The 21,418-nt window shown below is 45.1% G+C and overlaps 1 protein-coding gene across 6 annotated transcripts in view; it reads left to right on the top strand.

Moving 5' to 3' along the window:
• ARHGAP22 (Rho GTPase activating protein 22) overlaps window positions 1-21,418 on the top strand; it is a 107,259-nt gene that overhangs the window by 59,721 nt on the left and 26,120 nt on the right. Inside the window, exon 2 of one of the 6 annotated variants that reach the window (XM_075107514.1) lies at window positions 1,351-1,479. In XM_075107514.1, the coding sequence (XP_074963615.1) occupies window positions 1,374-1,479 (106 nt within the window). In that variant the 5' untranslated portion in view covers window positions 1,351-1,373. Of the gene's footprint in view, window positions 1-1,350; window positions 1,528-7,506; window positions 7,603-15,112; window positions 15,683-15,934; window positions 16,040-16,324; window positions 16,409-21,418 lie in introns of those variants that run through there. The other 5 variants (XM_075107509.1, XM_075107512.1, XM_075107510.1 and 2 more) reach the window with 5 other exon arrangements.

The raw sequence follows: 21,418 nt of genomic DNA, 5'->3' as shown, positions 1-21,418 counted from the left end.
TTGTTTCCTAAGCTGCATGCCTAGTCCTAGGTGGCCATTGTCTCTCTTCTTTACTGAAAGGCTTCCTCAGTTTCCCAGTTCCATGAATTGCTTCTGAGAGCGCCACAAAATCCTTCCCTTATTTTATACCTTTTGCTTTGCAAACCAGTGTATGATCTATGAGTGTGTCTAGGCCAGGAAACAATTAATAGCAAGAAGTACTTCCTTGGTTTGCAGGCAGCTCCCGGCTTGCTCCTTTCCCCAGATTAGCGAGGATTTAGGAGGTGCACGTTCTGTGTATGCTAAATCAGCTCTGCAGAAACCGCCACATACCATCGTCCTGCTCTTATCTCTGAATTCTGTGGACAGGCAATCTCAGCTGCTCAGCACAGGCTGGCAGCTTTAGCTCGCCAGTAGGTACCGAAAGCCATGTAAGCATGGAAATGACAGTGACACAACGGCTAAGGTGTTATCTCCGTAGCAAAGCCAAAGGCAGTTTCCATGGTGATAGAGAAGCTCCAGGCAGCTAGTGATGCAGCTGCTTCTTTGGACGGGATCAGTAGCCTTTTTATACAGAGGCTGCTCTGATAAAGCTTTTATATGTTTATGTGGCCCTCATTAGGTTATATCCAGCTCTGGAACATAAAATAAGGGGTGAGGGGAAGATTTAAACTGCCTAAAATGGGTGCTGACCTAAAAAGAAAATGTGAAAAGAGTGAAAATGTTGTAAGACTTGGAGTCTCCACAAGTGATAGATGTATGTGACAGGTTAAATGAGTTTGATATTCTGGTCAGTACTTTCCTGAGATATTGCATGCCAATGTCAATAGCTCCTCAAGTTCTTATTTCAAGTGGGAGAGTCAGATTCATATCTCCAAGTCTTAACTCCTCTTCAAAACACTCCTCCTCAATTGGATCCAAAATCAGAATGGGCTTCTTTCTATATTGAGGCAAGAAATTCCCAGGGACTTGGGGGAAGTGGATGATCTTGCGCCTTCTGCATCTCAAGCACTAAAATGTCTTATGATTCACTTGGTCCCCCTTTTGGGTAATAACCTCTCAATACCTCAGCACAGGTCTGTGGAATTTATTTTGTACTCTTCCTGTAGGGTCCTGCAGCCTGGGCTTTCACTTCGCTTATTGCTGGGACGGCAGGTACAACATCTCCAGGTTCCCACACTGGAAATGCACATTTTGCACTTCTGCTTTGATCTTCTACCGACATGTACTTTGTGGGTGCTGCAGCACATGAGTAGAAATTGTGTGTAAAACACACATTCGATCATTTTGACCCAGACTTCTGTTGGTTTAAAACATTGGTTGCTTACTTCTGAACTAGATGGTAAAAGAGATTTATATTCTGTCTTTCAGGTGGTGCGGGGGACCGGGAAAAGATGCCTGTCAATCATGAGGCTTTCCTGCTCATGGCTAATTCGCAGAATGAAATGGAAGATTGGGTGAAAGCCATCCGACGGGTTATATGGGCTCCGTTTGGTGGAGGTATTGCAAATAGCTCACATGCACATAAATTAAAACATTTGCCTCAAGGTAAAACATATTCTTGTGATACTAGGATATGTGTAACACTGTAAAATCACTGAGATGCCTAGATAAGCTCTTGATTGCATGAAGTGTTTTGCAGCAAGGGGATTGGGGTGGTTTTATTTTGCCAGGGGATGGAAGGGGAGGGCACATCCAGGCTGTGTAACTGCCTCTCAGTCAGAAATGGGTGGTGATAATAAACATATCCCTATTGTCAGTACTCAGGTTTTTTACAGCTAATTATGAACTATTCTTTGGATTCTCCTTATCGTTATGGACATAAAGGAGGGTATCCAGTTATCTGTTTTCTACCACAAGGGCAGGTGCCCACCTTTAACCTCCATACAGCCAGAGGCAGCAAAACTTTTCATCTAGCTGATGTAGGGCCCAGTTGAGAAGACAAACCTTCACTGGCTTCAACGGGGGTGTAGCCTGAGGAGGAACAGCAGGGTCAGGCTGAGTGAACACCTGTAAGATCATAGAGCTGCTGACAATCCCTGTAGTTAAAATGAACAAAAAAATCCAGACTCTCACTGTTGATATCGTACCACACTCTTCAAATTCTCAAGTCAGTAGATTAGATAGGAGGTGTTTCTGTGGTTTGCGTAGAACAAGGGTTCACGGATGTTTTCTTCTGGGTTCACTGTTGGTGATAACAGTTACTGGCTTGGTACTGGACACTCTATGCTTTGAAGCGACTTGTGTGCCACTGCTGGAGTTCAGGCAAATAGTGGTATCGTATGCAGATAGTAATATCGACCTCTTTTGAGAGGTACAGATTAAAAAGTGCCAGATAAGGGTTAGGTAATACAGTTACTTTTGTTGAAGTGAAGTTACTAGTTTTCCTAGATCTAGGGGTGAAAAAAGTGACCTTGATGCAATTAAGGGAGGCTCAAATACTACAAGGTCACTAAGAAGACCCGGTGGTTAATAGTAACTTTTATCTTGTTTGGGTTTTTTTTTCTTTATTTTAAGCGACTCTTACAATTTTGAGTCTCTGCGTGGCACCATTTGCTTTGTCTGGAGGAGATAGAGTCTCTACTGATGATGGAGCTTTTTCCTTGGCCCTTTCTTCACTTAGCAGAAATGGGTGTATGTACAAAAGGCAGCTTGTACCTGATTCTGAGAGGTTCCATGCGACGCCGTTATGCTGCGAGCAGAACAAGCCCTTTTCACTAGTAGAAACTGACCTCCCATTCTCCTCAATCACGAGTACGTGCTTGTTTTGCTTTCCTTCCGAAGTCCAGTCCACACTGAGGAGTCTTTCAGGCTCTGAGCTCAGCGCAGCTCCCTGCAGTTCCTCCATCAGAAGTTTCAGAATGGTATTTCTGTGGCCATTTATACTGGACCTTATAGTGTGTATTTTACAGCTTTGCTATGTGCATCAAATAAATACCGTGAGGAAAAAGGAGACACTCAGTCATGACAAATGGTACGTGTTCCAGCAGCAGCCTCCTTCTTTAGGGCATGACGTTGTCAGCAGTGCTGGTCTCGGTGCAAATTTGGCTTCTTTTTTTTTTAGTGTTCATGTTTTGTTAGTCTCTTGGAATAGTTCCAGAGCAAGCATCTTTTGTAAAGTATTAAAAGAATAAATAATTAAAAATCCTAATATTTTAAAAACAAAAACATGAGGATGGCATAAAGGTGGGGATGGATTTCTCTTTTTCTGTTGTTTCTATATGGGGGCAGTATTGTCCTAATTAATCTGCTCTTTTTCTGTAGCTCTAAACTTCTCTACAAAGCTATCAGATAACATTTTGGTTTTCCTTTAAACGAAGCAGATAGTCTTACTCTTACATTAGATTCCAGGGACTGGAGTTTTATGAGTTACCAAAAAACATAGAATAAAATCATGAGAATGAGGGAGCAGGGCAGAATGGGGGTGGAATACAGCAGCTGCTGTTTGTTGCGATTTTCCCATACCGCAGATTTGATCGGGTTCCATCAATGCCAGTGTAAAGGCTGCTTTGGCTGTTGGTGAGAGCTGGCTTAAGCTCTGTAAGAGAAGCGCTGCCATTTCCAGAGTTTGAAAGAATTGTGTATTGATGGTTTTGCTCTGTCTGTGATAAAGACTACCCAAGAGCATGGGTGCATCCTGGGTGATCAGCCTGGCCTGAGCTCTCTGCCCTAATGCTTACATGTACCAGTCTAAAGCTAGTTTGGCTATGCCTGCTTCGTAGTCCAAGCTGCATGAACAGATTCTTATGCCATGGTTTCATCGCTTCTCTGAGCTGACTGAAGTGGTAGCTGCTGTCAGGAGCAGTATTTTCCCACCTTGCAACCATGTGTTCCCACCGCGTTTCATTCTGTTAATACTAGTGGTTATGCAGCTGTGCAGGAGGAAATGACCTGGCAGGACAAAAAAAGCGGGGAGGCTTCGCCTGTAGGTGGATTGGCTCCCTGGCCTTGCTAACCACAGCCGCAGGACTAGTAGTTCCAACACACTGAGGGCAGTGGGGAGAGATGGTGGGGTGGAAGAGCGTGTGCTCGTTCGTTCTGACTGCAACCCACACATAAACTGGCTTAAAGAAACCGTGGAGCTGCTTCCTCGGTCTCTTTGTACTTCACAAAGTATTTATAAAAATGCCAAAAGCTAGGAAATAGTTAAGATGTTCAAACTGTTGTTTCCAAAAGGTTTTAGCCAGTTTGGGGAAATCACCAAGCCTCCTCCTCCTCCTCCATCAGAATCAGAGCAGGGCAATTTCTCTGAGTGAAATCCCAGCTTCGCTCAGATGTGGGAGGACAGTAAACATAGCTGTCTCTGTATTTTAATTGAATAATTTGAACTCTGCTTTGCTACCATCACTAATTTGAGAGCCAAGTCTTATCTATCAACGCTTTTTAATATATGAAGCTAAAGGGATGGGGGGAGGAATTAAAAAGAAGGCTTCATTATTAATATGTAAATATCCAGCCCTGGAGAAGGGTGATATGGTGTAAAAATGAATTATGCCAAGATAAAAGGGGAGGCTTAGCCACACTTTAATTTTTGCTGATGTATTGAAGAAACGTAAATCAAAAAGGCTGAGGGTATCTTCTTACGTGTTGATGCGGGCACATGAACTGTGTTTAAAGTTGAACAGCAAAGGCTTCTTAAAATAAAGCAGAAAACTCCCCAAAGCTGCTGAGGATCCCAAATTATTAATAGGAGACACATTCAGGCTTAAAAGCCATATGGAATGTGTGCTTTGAAATACACTTCAAATGTTTCCTTAAAATAAAAACCTAGAGTTACTAAACCTTTTGAAGAAGAGCTGTCTTGTTTATGGGGAAAATAATTTCTAACAACTTTCCCTGAGTTTCAGGCTCCTGAATTCTTGAGTCTAGTCCATCTCATTCACAGCAGAAGATTTTGTAAACTGAGATTTGAGAGTACTCTGTATGTTTTCATTACGTCTTTAAGAATAGAGTTTGACACAGGGGCTTGATAAAAGTGAGATTTGGAGCGCATCCTGACAGGGGGTTTGTCACCTCCGTGACAAACAGATTGTGCTATGAGTTTGCGCCACTAAAATTTGTCTGGAGAGTCCCTCTCGCCAGAGTGCCCTACAGTCACGCTGTTCTGCAGCTGCTCTTAGTACAGAGTGCTTGTGGCTAAATAGTGCTGAATGCAAAGGGTTGGTGGCCACAGGCGTGGGTGAGAGTGAGCCTGCCAGCGTCCTCCGAAGGTGGGTGCATCGAACGTGTTCGATGTGGCTGGGAGGAGAGGAGGTCACTCCTCACTCTGTACGTGTACGGGGGGCTGTACTTCTCACCTCTCGGTTGGCACGCCTTCCTCATTTCTGTCTTGCGTCAGAGGTAAAACATTATGTGCCTAGGACTGAATTTTGGGCCATGAGGTACAAAAGCTGAGTTTTTTGGTGCCTGATGTGAAAGCCAAGTGGCACACCTCTCTCTCGCAGCTCAGCACACAATCAGCACTGCACAGGGACACGTTCTCTGTTAAACTTGTGTTATGTTTGTGTTTGTTTTCTTCTGTTTACATATTCCTGCCATGAGCAGTTCCTTGCTCCTCTGCCAGAAATGCATGCCACAGCCCCTTTCTTTCTCCATTACTTTATCCTAATTTCTCCTCATCATCATCCCAAGATTTCATCAGTTCCTTGTGATGGAGGGGATGTGAGGCAGTGGGAAGGGATGTGCTTCCTTTAGGCAAACATGGAGAACTTTACCCTGTGACAAAGAAATTGTGCTGCAAGGGCTCCACAAGTGGTTTCTCCATTCAGGAGAAAGAGTCACTTTTTAACTGGTGGGCTCTGAAGAAGTGTCTACTGAGGAAGCCACCCTGCTATCATTAATTCCAGTCCTCTTCTCCATATAGATAAACCATGATGTGTGGATTCTTTCTTCGCCTGCCAGCAAAACAGCACAGAGGATGTTTTTGCTGGCAACCAGGGCCCTGTGCAGACCGTGTCTTGCATTAGGGGAGAGCTGCAGACTCTGGGGACAAGTGTCTGAGGTGTAATTTAATACCTGGCTCCGTGTCATTGTGGGTGATGGAAGAATAGCTCTACATAAGCCTAATTAGGGACGCTGTTTTAGACGAGTAAACGTCTTTCAGATATCATTTACATGAGAGCAAAACATGACTGTTTTGAAGGGTCAGATATTGGTATTAGATGCATGTCCACCAGGATGCCAGACTGTTTAGGAGCTAGGATATGATGTTAAGTCTTGGGAGTCCGAAGTTTAATTTCCCCACCTGTAAGATGCGGATTTTCTACCACGGGCATCATGAGCATAGAAACGTTTCAGTGAATTTAAGATGCTAAAATACCACAGTAACGAACAGGGAGGTGGCTTCTGTTCTCTGCTTAATGTGAAGTCAGAGAGGAGGTTTCTGCTCCCTGACTTGCTAGAGGGCTCTCCCAGAGTGACAGCCTCAACCAGGATTCCTGGCTGGGCCGAGAGGAGCCCCTTCACTAGGTGGCATGGTGGGCTTCCCTTGTGCAGGCTCCCACAGGTGCGTGGGGAGTGAGGCTGGGTGTTTGCTGTGCCCGATATGTGCCGTTATCTCCGCGCAGAGACAGCTGGCGCCTGATGAGGCTTATCAGTGTTTGCACTTCAGTGTTGTCTCACGCTGGGAAGTGGGCCCAACCAAGGGAAGAGCAAGAGAAAGATGATGGGGGTCATGAGTTCAGATATCTGCCCAGGACTAGCGGACACATGAATCATCTGTGAGGAGGTGCTAGTTAGCCTTACCCCAGGCAAAGGTATCCTAAGCACCTGTGGATATAGAAACTAAGACACAGAGTAGAAGCAGAAGAAGTAGAAGTTGGGAGTGGATCTTGCTGCCAAAACTGCTTATAACAGAGAAAGTTTTAAGATCCGTTTCTGAGATCTGATTAAATAATTTTTCTAAATTATCTCTGTCAGATATATCTGGGGCTTCTATTACTGCTTTATGACCAATGTGTTTTACCATCATGATGCAGCCTTGAGGTAGGGAAAGGCTATTGTCTTCTTTTTTTGTAAAGGAGGAATCTGAGGTATTGAGCAATCGGGTAACTTGCCTGAGGTCATGACTACCTGTAAAAGAGACACTCTGAAAGACATTGTTCAGCAAGGCAAATAAAAGGATCCCAACCATGGACCTCAGCAGAGCAGACTTTGGCCTTCTCAAGGATATGCTTGGAAGAATCCCATGGGATATGGTCCTGGAGAGAAGGGGGGTCCAGGAGATCTCACTGACTTTCAAGGATTACTTCCTCCAAGTTTAAGAACAGTCCTCCCCATGTGCAGGAAACCAAGGGAAGGTGGCAGGGGCCTGCGAGGATGAAAAAGGAGCTCCTGACAAAGATTTGTCAGAACAGAGTGGAAGCAGTGACAGGTAACCTAAAAGGAATATAAAGAAACTCTCTGGACACAGAGGAATTGACTTAGGAAATCTAATGCTCACCTGGAGTTGAATCTGGTGGGGACTGTGAAGGGCAACAAGAAAGGCTTCTTCAGGCAGATCAACAATATGAAGACCAGGGAAAATATGGACACATTACTGAAAGAGGAAGGAGTCCTGACGATGAAGGGCATAAAAACAGTCAAGGTACTTGATGAATGCCTTCTTCACCTCAGACTTTACTGGTAAGGTTTGTCTTCATCATTCCTTAGCCCCTAAAGCCAGGGAGAAAGCCTGGAGCAAGGAATAATTCTCCTTAGCAGAGGATGATCAGGTTAGGGAACATTTGCAGAAAATGGATATACCCAAGTTCATGGGACCTAATGGGATATATCCACAAGTGTTGAGGGAGATGTCCAATGTGTGAGGCCACTCTTGATAATCTTTGAAAAGACATGGTGATTGGGGGAGGTCCCTGAAGACTCCTATCTTCAATAAGAGTAAGAAGGAGGATCTAGGGAACAACAGGCTGGTCAGCCTCACCTCTGTTGCTGGGAAGATGATGGAGCAAACAAACCCAGAAATAATTTCCAAACATGTTAAGGTCAAAAAGGTGAGTGGGAGTAGTCAGCATGGATTTATGAAGGGGAAGTCATGCTTGAGCAACCTGATAGCCTTTTATGATGGAAAGGTGAATGAGGGAACAGCAGTGGTTATTGTTTGTCTTGACCTTAGCAAGGCTTTCAACACTACCTCGAGTAATATCCTCATTTACAAACACATCAAGTACAGACTAGATATAGGCAGTGAGGTGTATTGAAAACTGGTTGGACTGCTGTGCTCAAAGGATTGTGATCAGCTGCCCAAAGTCCATCTGAAGGCCAGTCATCAGTGGTACACCTCAGCAGCTGGCACTGGGGCCAGTACTGTTTAACAGCTTCATTAATGACCTGGATAATGGGACAGAGTACACCCTCAGCAAGCTTGCAGATGATATTGGGAGGAATAGTTGGTGCATCAGATGGTTGTGCCGTCATTGAGGGACCTCAACCGGCTGGAGAAATGAGTTGACGGGAACGTCATGAAGTTCAACAGAGAGTAATACGAGGTCCTGCAGCTGGGGGTGAATAAACCTAGGCAACAGTACATGCTGGGAGCTGACTGTCTGGAAAGCAGCTTTGCAGAGAAGCACCTGGGATGCTGTTGGACAACAAGTTGAACATGAGCCAGCAATGCACCCTTGTGGCAAAGAATGCCAACAGATTCCTGGGCTGCATTAGGAAGAGCATTGCCAACAGGCTGTGGAAGGTGAGCCTTCCCCTCAGCACTAGTAAGACCGCATCTAGAGTGTTTTGTCCAGTTCTGGGCTTCCCAGGACAAGAAGGACGTGGGCTTGCTGGAGTAAGTCCAGTGAAAGGCCACTAAGATGATTAAAGGATTGCAGCAAGTGATGTAAAACTAGGAGAAGCTGAGAAGGCTGGGATTGTTTAGCCTGGAGAAGAGAAGGTTCAGAGTGGATCTTATCAGTGTGTATAAATACTCAATGGAAGGGCGTAAAACTAAAAGCAAAACAAAAGCATGTCAAGGGCAAAAGGTGTTCTTTATGGACTTTTGCAGATCCTACCTTTAGAAGTCAGACGGCTGCTCCACTTCCTTGTAAAATTCGTAACTTTCACGTTTCTTTAGTTCACTCCTTGTATATATTTCACCTTTAAAGATGCTGGCCAAAGGTTTTAAGTGCCATTCAGTACCAGTGCCCAAGCACCAGTACCATGCAGTAGCCTGGTCATCGCAGAGCAGAAACAGGTATTCCCGGAGAACTGTGTCAGGGCTTGTCAGAGGGGCAAGTCCCCCGCAACTGGTTTCAAAAGCCGCAGGCAGCAGCGCAAGTTCTGCACTGCAACGCTGTATCTCCAGCTGTCATTGACCAGCTTAGTTCCATGGCTTCTGAAGGGTGATGCTGCCTGGCATCAGGTGAATGGATTTGTAGTACTTTGTTAGCGTGGACAGTCCTGGCACCAAAAAGCGGGCATCCAGAGCTGGGGAGTGACAGGCAGCTGAGCAAGAATCCTTCTCAGTGCTTCTGCTCGACCAGATAGCAGATAGACAAGAACTACAAATGGAAATTACTTTGGTTACATTTGCAGGTGAGCAGGGTAAAGCTTTTCATGGGATGTGCTTGATGAAATGTCTTTTTGTTAGGAAATGCTCATTTGATAAAATGAAATGTCACATGGGAAGGTTTCCATTTGGATGGAACCTGTGCTAGGAAAGGTTTTTCAAGCTCAGGGTAGAACTTTTAATATAAGATCTACCCTGAATTGGTCTTGTACTCCAGAGATTGTGTAAGCCATTAAGATGTAAAATCTATCCAACTTAACCCCTTTCCTCAAAAAAACCCGACCCAAACCAAACAAACCCACAAACAAAAAAACACCCAACTTTGAAAAGGGTCTTGGAAAAGACCTGATGGATAAAATGTAAGGAGGATTGGGACACTGCACAGTCATGGGGTTTGAAGCAAGGAAAAAAGGTGTTTCATGCAGGGCACAATTAAATTCTAAAACTCAGCGTCACAAGACATGCAAACAAAAATAATAAATGGATCAAAAATAGAATTAAATAGGTTCATAGAAGATAAGTCTACCTGGGCTGTGGAAGAAGTCGTTCTGGAGGGAGTCATTAGCTTCAAATACCTTGTATTGCTAAGAGCAATCCAGCTTTAGATAAAATATGGTGCAGCTTGCGTTTGCTTTGATAGCAGGTTTTTCTCCTCTTCTTTTCAGCTACTGAGTGCCATGGAGAGGTGATAGTGGCTGTGCATTTGTTACACTGTTGGTGGCTACAGCCAGTAGCACATGGTCTGACCAGTGCCACCTCCTACACTGGTGGTTTCTCACTGAGAGCATTCTTGTAATCATTAGACTCATGCTTGATGTTTGAAAGCTGACAGTCTTTAAAACACTCATGGTTCTTACTGCACGTCCTGGCAGTGTATGATTAATGGGACAAACATGTTCCTGTGGTGTTTCTCAGCTTGCAGGCAAGTATTTTAATTTCTCTATATTAGTCCTTTGATGAATGTTATGAGGATATGTGCTTACTGAAGGGGAATGGTAGCCTGTTCCTTGCAAGTTACGATTTTAACCATTTAAGAGCTGAAAACAAAAAAAATTCACCCTCTCTCTCTTTTCCTATTTCCTTTCTAAAGGTTACTCTTCTACCCCTCACAGTTGCTCCTGTTTTCTTCTCCTCCCTCATGATGTAATCGGTCTTGCAATTTCCCCTTCCCACCTTCTGAGTTGCAGGTCAGAGAAGGGAACATTCAGCCCTTGACCTCTTCTACAAGTGTTCCTGAAAGACCAGCAGATTTACTGAAATCTTTTATCCATTTTACCAATTGCCATCCCCTCCCCAAGCACAGCCAGGTAGGTTCAGGTGTTGCTAGAACTCAGGCCATGACCTTTATGCTGGGGTGATGAAGGTATAAGTTATGCTTTACATTGAGAATTTTAGTTGGATAGTGGAGGATAAAGGTAAATGATTGGGAATTAGCTAACAGATTTTCATCATTTATTGAGTTTGAGGAAGCAACAAAGTGAAGCCATATGCAATGTATCTGGTGGTGAGTTTTACAATTGCTGGTTAAAGATTGACAGGGGTGTTTATGATGAAGTTTGATTCGGATAAGCACCCATGTGTTCAGTGTTGATCCTGTCTCCTTCTCAGTGACTGATTGCGCTTAGGTTATCAGTCTCTCAGGCTTGGGATATGGGAAGGCTTGAGGACCTTAAGCTTGTTCAGTTTTCTGAATGGATAAAAGGGGCTGGTCTTCCAAATTTTGGTTGTGAACCTAGATTAAAGGCATTGCCAGGTTCCAGGATGGCCAGAAATCCAGGTGGCTCATTTCATTCTGTACTAGAGTCGAGGATCAGCAACAGGTTTCAGACTCTGTGATCCCTGCATTTGAACCCACAGCTGGAATTCTCATCCTTCTCTAGCGATGAGACACTGGTGGCAACAATTATACTGTGTCATAACTATTTTTTCCTTACACCCAGAATTTTTGTAAAACTTTTCTGTGCAGTGGGGACATCGACATGCAGTGCATGTGAAAGAGAAGATTTGCTTGTCAGATGCTTTCTACAGACTTAGCTTCAGCCAAGCCTATGGAAGCTACCCATTGAATGTAGACGGGCCTGTGCAAGAGTCAGTAAATAAAAAGTTCTGTAAAAGATGTTCTTATGTCGTGGGGAGAAAGAAATTTTCCAGGGCACATTTGTCCAGATCACTGCTTGCTGAAAGACATTTTTTGCTGCTCTTGATGTTTTGTTCTCTAAATGCTTCTTGCCTTTGTTTAGAGAGAAATAGACCAATAAACACAGGGGGTTGGCTCTGGATTCAGAACGCTGTGGTTAAGTGATGTTTAGGTCTGTTTATCATCTTTTTTAGTGTGAGCAAACTGTTGTAAGCTAAATTTAGAGCATAAACTGGTCAGAGTCCACGACAGGGTAATTTACGGTGCTGCTCAATCAGTTCCTTTCCTGACTTATTTTAGAGATGGGAAAACACCTCACACAGGTTAGGCAGAATCTGCTGTTATAGAAGGATGAATGTAGCTGTTTGCTAAGCTTTTAACCCAGGGCGAACTGGTTTATCAGTCAGTAAGCAGAAGCCTGTTTACTCTTAGAAGCTTCCACTTCAGCAGTAAATGTTGAGACCCCAGGCCAGAGCAGGGGAGGGGTGTAGGGGCATCGTTTTGTTCAGAGAAGGATCCGTCCAAAGGGTTTGGAGAGGGAGGAAACAGGAAGGGAAATTTTCCATACTCGGAACATACTGTTGAAGTCTTTCTGCTGGGTTCAGCCCTGTGACTGACCACTTGTAGCCGTTTCACTGCCAGCTTTCAACAGTTACAAGGAGATGTTCAAGTGCCCGAGTTTGCCTGGGTTAAAAAATGGGTCTGTACGAGGCTCAACTTACTTGAAAATTAGGGAACTTCAGCTCTGATTCTAACTTTGCCGCTAGGCCCTTTCTGTACAAGTAGACGAAGCAATTTCCTAGATCCGAGCTCCCTCAGGCAGGTCCACTCGAGTATACCTGTTTAATAGCTAATACTCTGTTTAAGACAATGTCTAAAAATACCCGCACCCTATGGGCACTTGCTAGAGCTGTGCAAGCCAACAAGTTTGCTCACAACCACAGATGAGGAGGGATATTTTCTGAGTTCATGCAGGTTCACCATTCCTGTCTGTTGCAACCAGATTCAAGACTGAATTTGACACGAGTTAGATGCCAAGCCTGAGACATACCTGGATTTTCAGAGGTTGTGAGAGCTGTAGTGAACTTCCCAGCCAGTCTCAAGGCTTGTAGTGACAAGTACAGGCAGGATGCCTTCTCCCTGTTCTGGTACCTGCAGCAGAATATCTGTGGTGGCACTTGCTCATGAGAGCATTGCTAGGACTCTTTCCATACAACGACACCAGGAAAGAAAATGCCTCCAGCTCCCCAGCAGCAAATTCATGTGAGATTTACTTGCTAAACAGTTTCAGAAACCTAAGATCTTCTTTAGGAAAATAAGAGCCACCCAGTGGTAAACTTCTTTACAGCTAAACAAATTCACACCAGTGAGGAAAAAGGAAGTTCAGTCTCCATTACCCCTTCTCCCCTTGGCACATGTGTATGGGGAGATCTCCAGGTGAAAACTGTGATGGTAGTTTATATGCAACGTGGCCAGGTCTCTGGATTGTATTGCTATTCTTGTAGTATCAATATACTTCTGGAGTCTGCAGCCCCTGTGATCCAGTGATTGTGTGTGAATCTTGGATTTCATTTTTGAGAAATGTGGTTGCCAGAGGAGGCAGGATCCAAGTGTGACCTGGAAGTTCAAAACACAGAAGGCAAAGTAAATAAAAAAATATATATATATTGACTTTTATTCCAGTCTCATTATATTCGGTGGTCTAAGTCATTATTTTTAACACAATGTTTTGGAGGGGATTCAGAATTCTTTCCTATAAGGAGATAGGTGATAACTGGAGTGTGTAGATATGCAGCGCAATGTTGCATTCTTCTCACAGGACACCTATAGCTGCAGAGTTACCATGTGCAGGGAACAACACTGGAGCGGCTGTGGTTTTATACTTTAGCTGTGATGCTCATGTGAGCAAGCATGTGCTCCTTCTGCTTTTTTCTCTCACCAGAGATCAGTGTTTGCTCTTTCTTTGGAGAAGAGTTTACCTTGTCTTCATCATCTCATACAGCTCACAGTATTATAAACTATGCTGAAGTCTAATCATGCTTTGAGTCATGCTGTGTCCTTGGCCACAGAGAGGCTGTGAATTTCACAGGTTAACCATACTTTGGATATAAAAATATCCATTTTAAACAACATGATGTTCTATTTCACTGGATGCCTCCTTGTCCTTGTGTTTGAGAGATGGAAAACAGAAATGGAGAAGTGCATGGAAGAACGAAAGTCTGCATTTGTTACCTCCTGGGCTCCCATCCCAAACATTGAGTCCCAGGCTCCATAATGTTATTAGCAGAGGTGGCACGTTTTGAGGCATTGTTCCAGGAATAGTGCCAAAAATCCTGATGGTGTCTCAGCCATTCAGAAAAAGGTTGGTCCTGCTTCCAGTTAACACTGCGGGCAGGCGCTCCCTGACCTGCAGCCTGCTGCGTTCACCACAGGGGAACAGACGATAATAGAAGGGTGAAGAATACCCAGGACCCCATTTGTACCTTTTGTTTAAGGACCTCCATCACTTTCCAAATATTCTTCAGTGGGCTTTAAATACTGTCTAGTGTATTGTCTGGGCTTCTGGTGTCTGTTGTGCGATACCGTGCTATTCAAGGTATACCTTGAATACCTAAGGAATAACTTACTGCTTGCCGTTCAAGAACTGGAGCTTTCGATCCTGGTACTGCCTTCACCTGTAGTGAGAGACAGTCATTTCTTCAGGAGCTTTTGGTGAAAACAGAGAATGTAGAGATAGAGTTTGATCCTGAGTTTCCTGAGTTGTGGGACAACATTGCCTCAGAGCTTCACTAGGGGGTCAGTATCTTCTCTGACATGTGTGTTCAAACTGAGCCAGAGTGTAGCTAAGAAAGTGGTGGGCCACTAAGTTCAAATGAGTGTGGTCTATACAGTGATCACAGACATGGTATTTTAATAACAGGAGCAGATAAGCAGCTGCCGACAGAGATAATTCTCTGTTTTTCCCCTGCAGAGGGAGATGGAGTTAACCAAACTTGATAAAAATCCCCAGAAGCTTGGTGCAAATGTTTTGGGTGGTGACTGCTGCAGATCTGCAGTCATGTGAGTGCATTTTGTAAATGTGATGGAGGGCTGACCTCTGTATAACTGCACGGGGCATTGCATGATAAGCGTTTTTCTTAACTACAGGCTTCTTAACCTGAGAGCAGGAGTCAAGGGGGTGAATGTTCTCCTGCAAGTGAGTCCTGGGGATCCATTCACACGTAAGGAGCTTGTAGTTCCTTCCCCTACCAGTTAGTCAGCTGAACTATTCATCATCAGGCAACTTCTCTGCAAAGGGCTAAAGCTGTAAGCACAAAAATGCTGCACAAGTCAAAGATTGCAGTTTTTCCTAAGCTGTGTAAAACTTCCCAACATGTCCCAGAGCTGTGGAGATACTCTCAGAGCACACTAGGGCTAAGAGGCAGGGGGATGTTCCCCTCCAAAACGAGGTTGCTGCTCCTGGTGCTTCGCAAGCAGATCAGGGGCCAGACCAGGGCACCAGGTTGCCTGCAGCACAGCTAGTATTGCCTGTATCAGGAAGGGATCCAGAGCATGGCATGCAGACAGCAACTGTTGCTCAGCTTTTCCAGCTATCTAGAATAGATCTGACAAGCAATTAGAGCATGAATATATTACAGAGCCGATGGGGGATGCCTCTGTTAAAACTTGTGACCCATACTTAGCTGCTGTTTACATTGGCGGCAGCTTCGAGGGTGGGCAAGACTCTACCTGCCTGTCTTTCTCCTCTCTCCTTCCCCGTGCGGAGGGAGCCGGGGAGCTCTGCATCTCATTGGATATTTCAAATGCTTTCTGCACAAGTCATAATTAATGCCGAGTTGCGGAGCTAAGACCAGATGTGCTGCCGAGATTATCTCCCAGGGCAGATCGGCTGCTCTCCGCTCTGTAGCGCTGGGTGAATGGAAAGCTGCCAGTGCTGGGACTCAGAATGTGTCTGATGCCTGAAGTCAGGACTTTCTTTCTCTGCCGCTCCTGCTGTCTGACACTGCCTGGTTTCTGCTTGAAGCTCAGCGCCTGTCATGTAGCAGAGTGCTGCACAAGAACAAGAGGTACGACATGATTTTCCAGAGTTTAGATTTGTTATGGTTTTCTTTTCCTACAGGAAAAGCAGATATTTGAGCTTAGCCTCAGACAGAAGCTAAGAATCTAAAAAAGGAGCTGGCTTTACAAAGGGGGGAAGAGTGGGAAGGACCCAGGCTACGGCCAAAAATACTACCGAATGCCAAGCTAGCATTTGAAGATAGTTCTGGGGAGGTGTGCTTCTGTTTGCTTTTACATAAAATATTTAAATGGCTGTATGTGGATGAGAGCAGTCGGCTCCTAGTGCATGGCGGCTGCTCTTTGTGGGGAATGGGGTCAGAAGACACCAAGTTCTACCACAGACCCATTTGTGTGACCTTGGGCAAGTTAGTTCATCAGTTTCTTTTGATTCCTAATTATCTGTTGCTTCCTTTCCTTTCCTCCGTTCTTGCATGCTTTGTCTGGCTGGATTGTTTAGTTGTTAGGGACTATCTTTTCTTAGGCACGTACAGCTCCTAACGTGGAACTCCTTTTTCAATTGCTGCTGCAGTAATTCACATAGTATGCGCTTGGGTGGGCCACGGGAGGGGAAAAAGCGAGTTATAGGTTTGTGTGTGTTTTGTGCTCTGGAAGCATATGCATTTCTGAATGTCTGCCCATGATTTTTTCTCAGTGCTTTCATGTGTGAGAGGGACAGATAAATGGGAGCCTAAGCATGAATGTGGGAAGGGAAAAGCAGACGCTTACCTGTGCAGGTGAGCACGTACACAGTCTTTACATCCGTAAACTGCCTGTCTGTGAGGCACCACATGCATGCGCGGGTGTATGTACTGCTGTATAGCAGCATCCAGGTGTGTGCCTGATTATCTTCCCGCACATCTTTTAACGTGTGTGTACTAAGCTGAACGTACAGCTGACGTACGTTCTGGACTTTTCCCACTTTAAGCACATACAGAGTCCTCAGCCCTCCCTGTAAAGAAAACCTACTTAAGAACGGACTTTATTATCTCTGTCTTTAGTTTATTTGGGTTGAAATCAGAGCTCTGATGAGGAAAAATGAAGTAGGGAGCATATATTTTTCTGCCCACTGCATGTCTGGACAGCATAGCTGAATGTATAGGCTTTGTATGCCTGGAGCTGGTGGGTAAGCTATTCAGGCCAGGACAGAGAGCCTGTCTGTGTCTTAGTCAGTACATCATTCCTGGCTCGCTTTTTCCACAAAGAGCCACCTAAATCTTTAAAGAACACAGACAGCTTGTTGGAGTAGAGGAAGGAAATTCTGTAGCTTGAATCTCTTGACTCTATCGGAGATTAAGGATGTGGTCCCAAGCATGCTGGGTTTTTTCTGCTTTGAAACCAAACAAAAGGGCCAGGCTATAGATAAGGGTATGACAAGGAAAGTTAACCCTTGGTTTGCTAGAAGCTTTTGGCTTTATTTCCAGCCTAACTCTGTCTGGGAGTGTGACTGGATGGCACTGGCTCCCCTTCTTCTGAATGGAGAGAAAGACTTTAATGTCTTCCAGCAGGATCATCAAATGGAGTGAAGTGCTGCCAAGTTCAGTCTGAGCTGCAGGCCCCAGTGATTAAAAACAGGGCTGTGCCTAGAGGAGCTGGCAGATGAGGCTGTGTGTGACTAGCTCCACATTAGCTTTTCCTTGCAAAGCAGGGCAGACTCTGTCCAGCCCAGCGATGCTGTCATATCCTGGTAGTTTCAGGAACTTTTTACTACATCACTTTTACAAGCTCCTCTGACACCTAGCTGAAGTGAGATGAGCTTTACAGAGCTAGGAGGACACTGCCTCCTCTGTCTGCCCTGTTTAGCCCTGGGAGACTGAAGTTGGTGCATCTGCCAGTGCAGCAGTGAGGATCCCAGTGGTTATTTTCCTAAGGGTAGACCTCATCAAGGCCCCCCCAGCATTTACCCAGAGGAAAGATTTCTGCAAGCCCAGGACTGTCAGCAGCTCCAACTTGCCTTTGACAGTCCCTTTCCAGTCCCAATCCAAAGATAGCTCTTAGCTTGCTCCTTCTCTGAACCCTAACACTGATTTCCTTTTCTAAGCCATAGACAAGCTCTGCAACAGCTGCACAGATGAATGATTTCTCCAAGGCCAGCTTTCCAGCCCTGCCCTAACTGCAGCTCTACGCTTTCTCTCCCTAAGCCCCAACCCTAGTGCTCTTACTTCCAACAGACTTGGCCTGGGAACTATCTTTCTTCTGAGCAGTTGCTGTGGGGGAGTCCTTATCTATGGCTCAGCAAAAAAAAAAAAATTAGGGCTAGGATAGAGAGAAAGAAAAAGCATAGGGCTGCAGCATAATTGGGGCTGCAAAGGGAAAGTTGTAGTTACGAACAGACTTGGCTTGGGCAAAATATTTCATCTGTGCAATGCTTGGTGACCTTTTCTAGTGCTTTCCTGGAAAATTAGGGTTCAGCGTTGAGGGAAAGAGAAAACATAGATCTGCAATTGGAGTTGTGCTGGAGTGGGGCTGCCAAACCAAGGTAGGAAGCAGCCAAGAGAGCTGGGCTGGAAGAAGTCTTTCATCCTGGCAATGGCTTTAGGGTCTTTTATTCCCCTCAGCAAAAAAATGACCTGCGAGGGCTGTGCAGTGGCACCTGCACAGCCCTTCGGTACATGCTGTCACGCAATAAGAAACCCATGCTTGTGCCAGCTCCTTTCGCTTGTCATATGATAGGTGGATCAGCTTCATCCTCAGTCATGTCAGTCTTGGTTTTATGACTGGTTTTTCTTTTTACCTATTTGAAATGGCGTGAAGGGAGGGTGAGCAGTATTGCAGTAGGAGAATATTACAGTGCCTTTTTTTCCTCCAAAGATCACTGTTTCCATCCAGGAGAAAAAGGTGTTACCCAACCTCCATGCCTGAGAAGGGCGAAAGAGAGGGTCCTCAGCATCTGGTTCTGCGTCAAACACCCATAGCAATGTTAATGCTGTGCTTGTGAAAGGGCCATCTGCTGGTCCTTCTGAATCTCAAAGCAGGTCACCCTCCTATCTCTATCTGCTATCTTAGCATCACATTCCTTAACCTCTGTCAGTGGTCTCTGCTTGGCTGCAGTCAGCTTGTTACCTAGCAGTCGGGTTGGGCTTGATGGGTTGATTGTACCTACAGAAAGCTCCTGCCATTGTGATCCAGGTTGACCGGGAAGGCAAGAACTGATGTTGCCTGAAATGTACTACAGCATGTTGCTGACCACAGACCAGCCAAGGCTAGGGAAAAGTAGACAAAGCTTCACACTGCAAGTGGAGATTATGTATGCAGCTGTTCTGTGCGTGCTTGCATATGTGTGTGTCTGACATCGCCTTTGTCCTTGCTCAGAGTTAAGTTTAGAACACCAGAACACGGGCTTCTGGAAAACAGTACCTCTGTGCTCTGTACCTGGGAAATACAGAGCATTTACCTCTTTCCCAGAGCCTTCTCTAGACAGACCCTTTAGGAAACAGGGCTGTGATTCAACAAGGAGAGATTTGAGAAATCAGGGCTGCTATCCTCTAATTGTCCTGATATCTACCACAGCCTGACCCCCCATAAACCTGTATGTCTTGCATCTGGAAGAATGAACACCACGCAGCATTTTAGGGAAATAAATGGGTTTGGTGGGAGGAAGCCTGGCTCAGAAATTGATGATAGGCTATGGAGGGGTTTGTCTCTAAGGTGCACAGCTGAGGGTCTGACCCAAGCTTGCTGTAACTAATGCTGAAGGACCTTGGTTCGCACTGGCCCGCGGCCCAAGATCAAACAGTCAGGTCAGAGGAGGAGGGAGAAATGGTGACTAGCAGAATGGCATGAGGGGGGTTAGACAGGGTGCATGGGCCCGCTCAGCTTTTCACAGCTGAGGGGCCTGCGCTGTAGCTTGCAACTCTTGTTACCTGGATCACTCCTGTGTGCATTTACTCTTATATGCAATGTTGAGAGTCACCCCCCATGAGTGGGATCAGCAGAGAGGCTGAGATATGAACAGGCCATGGAGACTTCACTTTTTTAGCTATGACTTGGATCCAGAAGTTATCTGGGAAACTGGGCTAAAAAGGTGGTTCTTTCATGGCTGCCCAGCCTCTGTAAGTGCCCTGGAAAGCCTTGGACAATGCTAAGCCCCACATACCAAGCAGTTCTGCTGTGCCCTGTCAGGACAGCAGGGACTACATGATGAGACTACAAAGCAACCTGTGCAAAAGCAGGAAGAGATTCTCTGTCCTATAACTTAACATCAGAGACACCCGTGTCAGTGAAATTCAAGCAGATTAGAAACAAGAACTAGTAAAGCCTTTACTCTGCAAGAAAGCCAATATTTACAGTGATAAAGATAAGTCACTCCCATGCTCTAGGGCATGCCCTCCTGCCAGGATAAGGAGGGAATTTCCTTTGAGACTCTTCATGGCCCTCCAGCTCTGATACTGTAATGCAGTTGTGTAGGCTGGGGTGTAAGGAAGGTTTCTGTCTTCTGATGTATAACAAATGGGCAGGGAAAGGAAATCGGACTTTAGGATCCTTCCTGAGTGTTTCATTCAAGGAGTGGAAGCCAATAGTGAAAGGTTTGTGCTGCTGAGGATTCATCAGGGTAGGACTGAATATAGAAAGCAGGTATGGTTTGACATGACGTCTCCCATGAAGGACAGTGAAAGGTGCTTAGGAATCTTTCTGCCAGGAGTTATCAGCCTCCCATGAACATAGCACTAAAATAAAAAGGGAAAATGTGGTTACTAGCAGGAAAGTATGTGGAGGCTTGAGAAACAACCAAATCCCCGGGCCTGGTATGAGCACGTATCCATTAAACACTGATTTTGGCTATGGGTTGTGAACACAGTGCAACTCCTGTATCTCATGCTGCCCCTTTTTCAGACCCACAGGGTTAACCGAGTGCTTAATGCATGATGCAAAGGTCCTTCATATCTGTGGAAAGCTTCCTGTTTCTTTGAGAATTTTTGAACAGAATTTCCTAACTGCTACGGGCTGGTCTCATCTGAAATTGAGTAGATTCTGGGATTCTCTCACTTACTGAATTCTTATTACCAAAATATGGTTAACTTGGATGCTTTCCTCCCCGACTCCACCACACCTTGTAGGGTGCTAGAATTAGGGTCTCAGAATACAACTCAGCAGCTGTCCTTTTAGATGGAGCAGTCTCCTAGTGGCAGGGATTGAACTAAGACCTCTGGGTCTCACAGCCTGAGCCCCTTCTGTGTTGTCAAAAAGATCTGCTGCCAATAGTGGCCTTCAGCAGCTGCTATTGATCAGGCACTCCAATATCCCCAGAGAGAGAGGCAGCACTTCGTACTTGGCGATATATGTCTACAGTACATCTGACTTAATAATTACTTAGGCCAGCCTGGTTTTAGAGTATCGGGCGCTTCTGATCTGTTCAAGGCACAAGAAGTACAGTACACAGGTTTTAGTAGGAAGGGCAATGTATTTTGCATGCATTTTGCTCTGTGTTTTAATCCAGAAATTTGAATTAAAGGGAAAGAAATAAAAATGCAAAGCTTGCAGGATGGTGGGGGATTTTCACAGTAGCCAGTTTTAATGTTGACATCTGTATTCTCTTATGTTAGCAATCCTCTGCTAGCAGGATTGCTACCTGTTGGGCTGGGCAGCGGCAAGCAGGGGAAGTACAACTCTGTGACAGCTAAGAAGTGGGTGTATGCAGGAAGGAATCGTGTCCCATAAAGTAAGTCAATGTAGCCTTTGTTTTGGCATTCTTGGGACAGAAGATGCCATGGAAGTATGATCACTTAGTCCTGATTCAGCACAGCTAA

The sequence above is a fragment of the Phalacrocorax aristotelis genome, chromosome 12 (genome assembly GCF_949628215.1).
Source record: "Phalacrocorax aristotelis chromosome 12, bGulAri2.1, whole genome shotgun sequence".
Taxonomy (NCBI): Eukaryota; Metazoa; Chordata; class Aves; order Suliformes; family Phalacrocoracidae; genus Phalacrocorax; species Phalacrocorax aristotelis.
The sequence above is the reverse complement of the archived record's forward strand: the minus strand, read 5'-3'. Positions and strand labels throughout refer to the sequence as shown.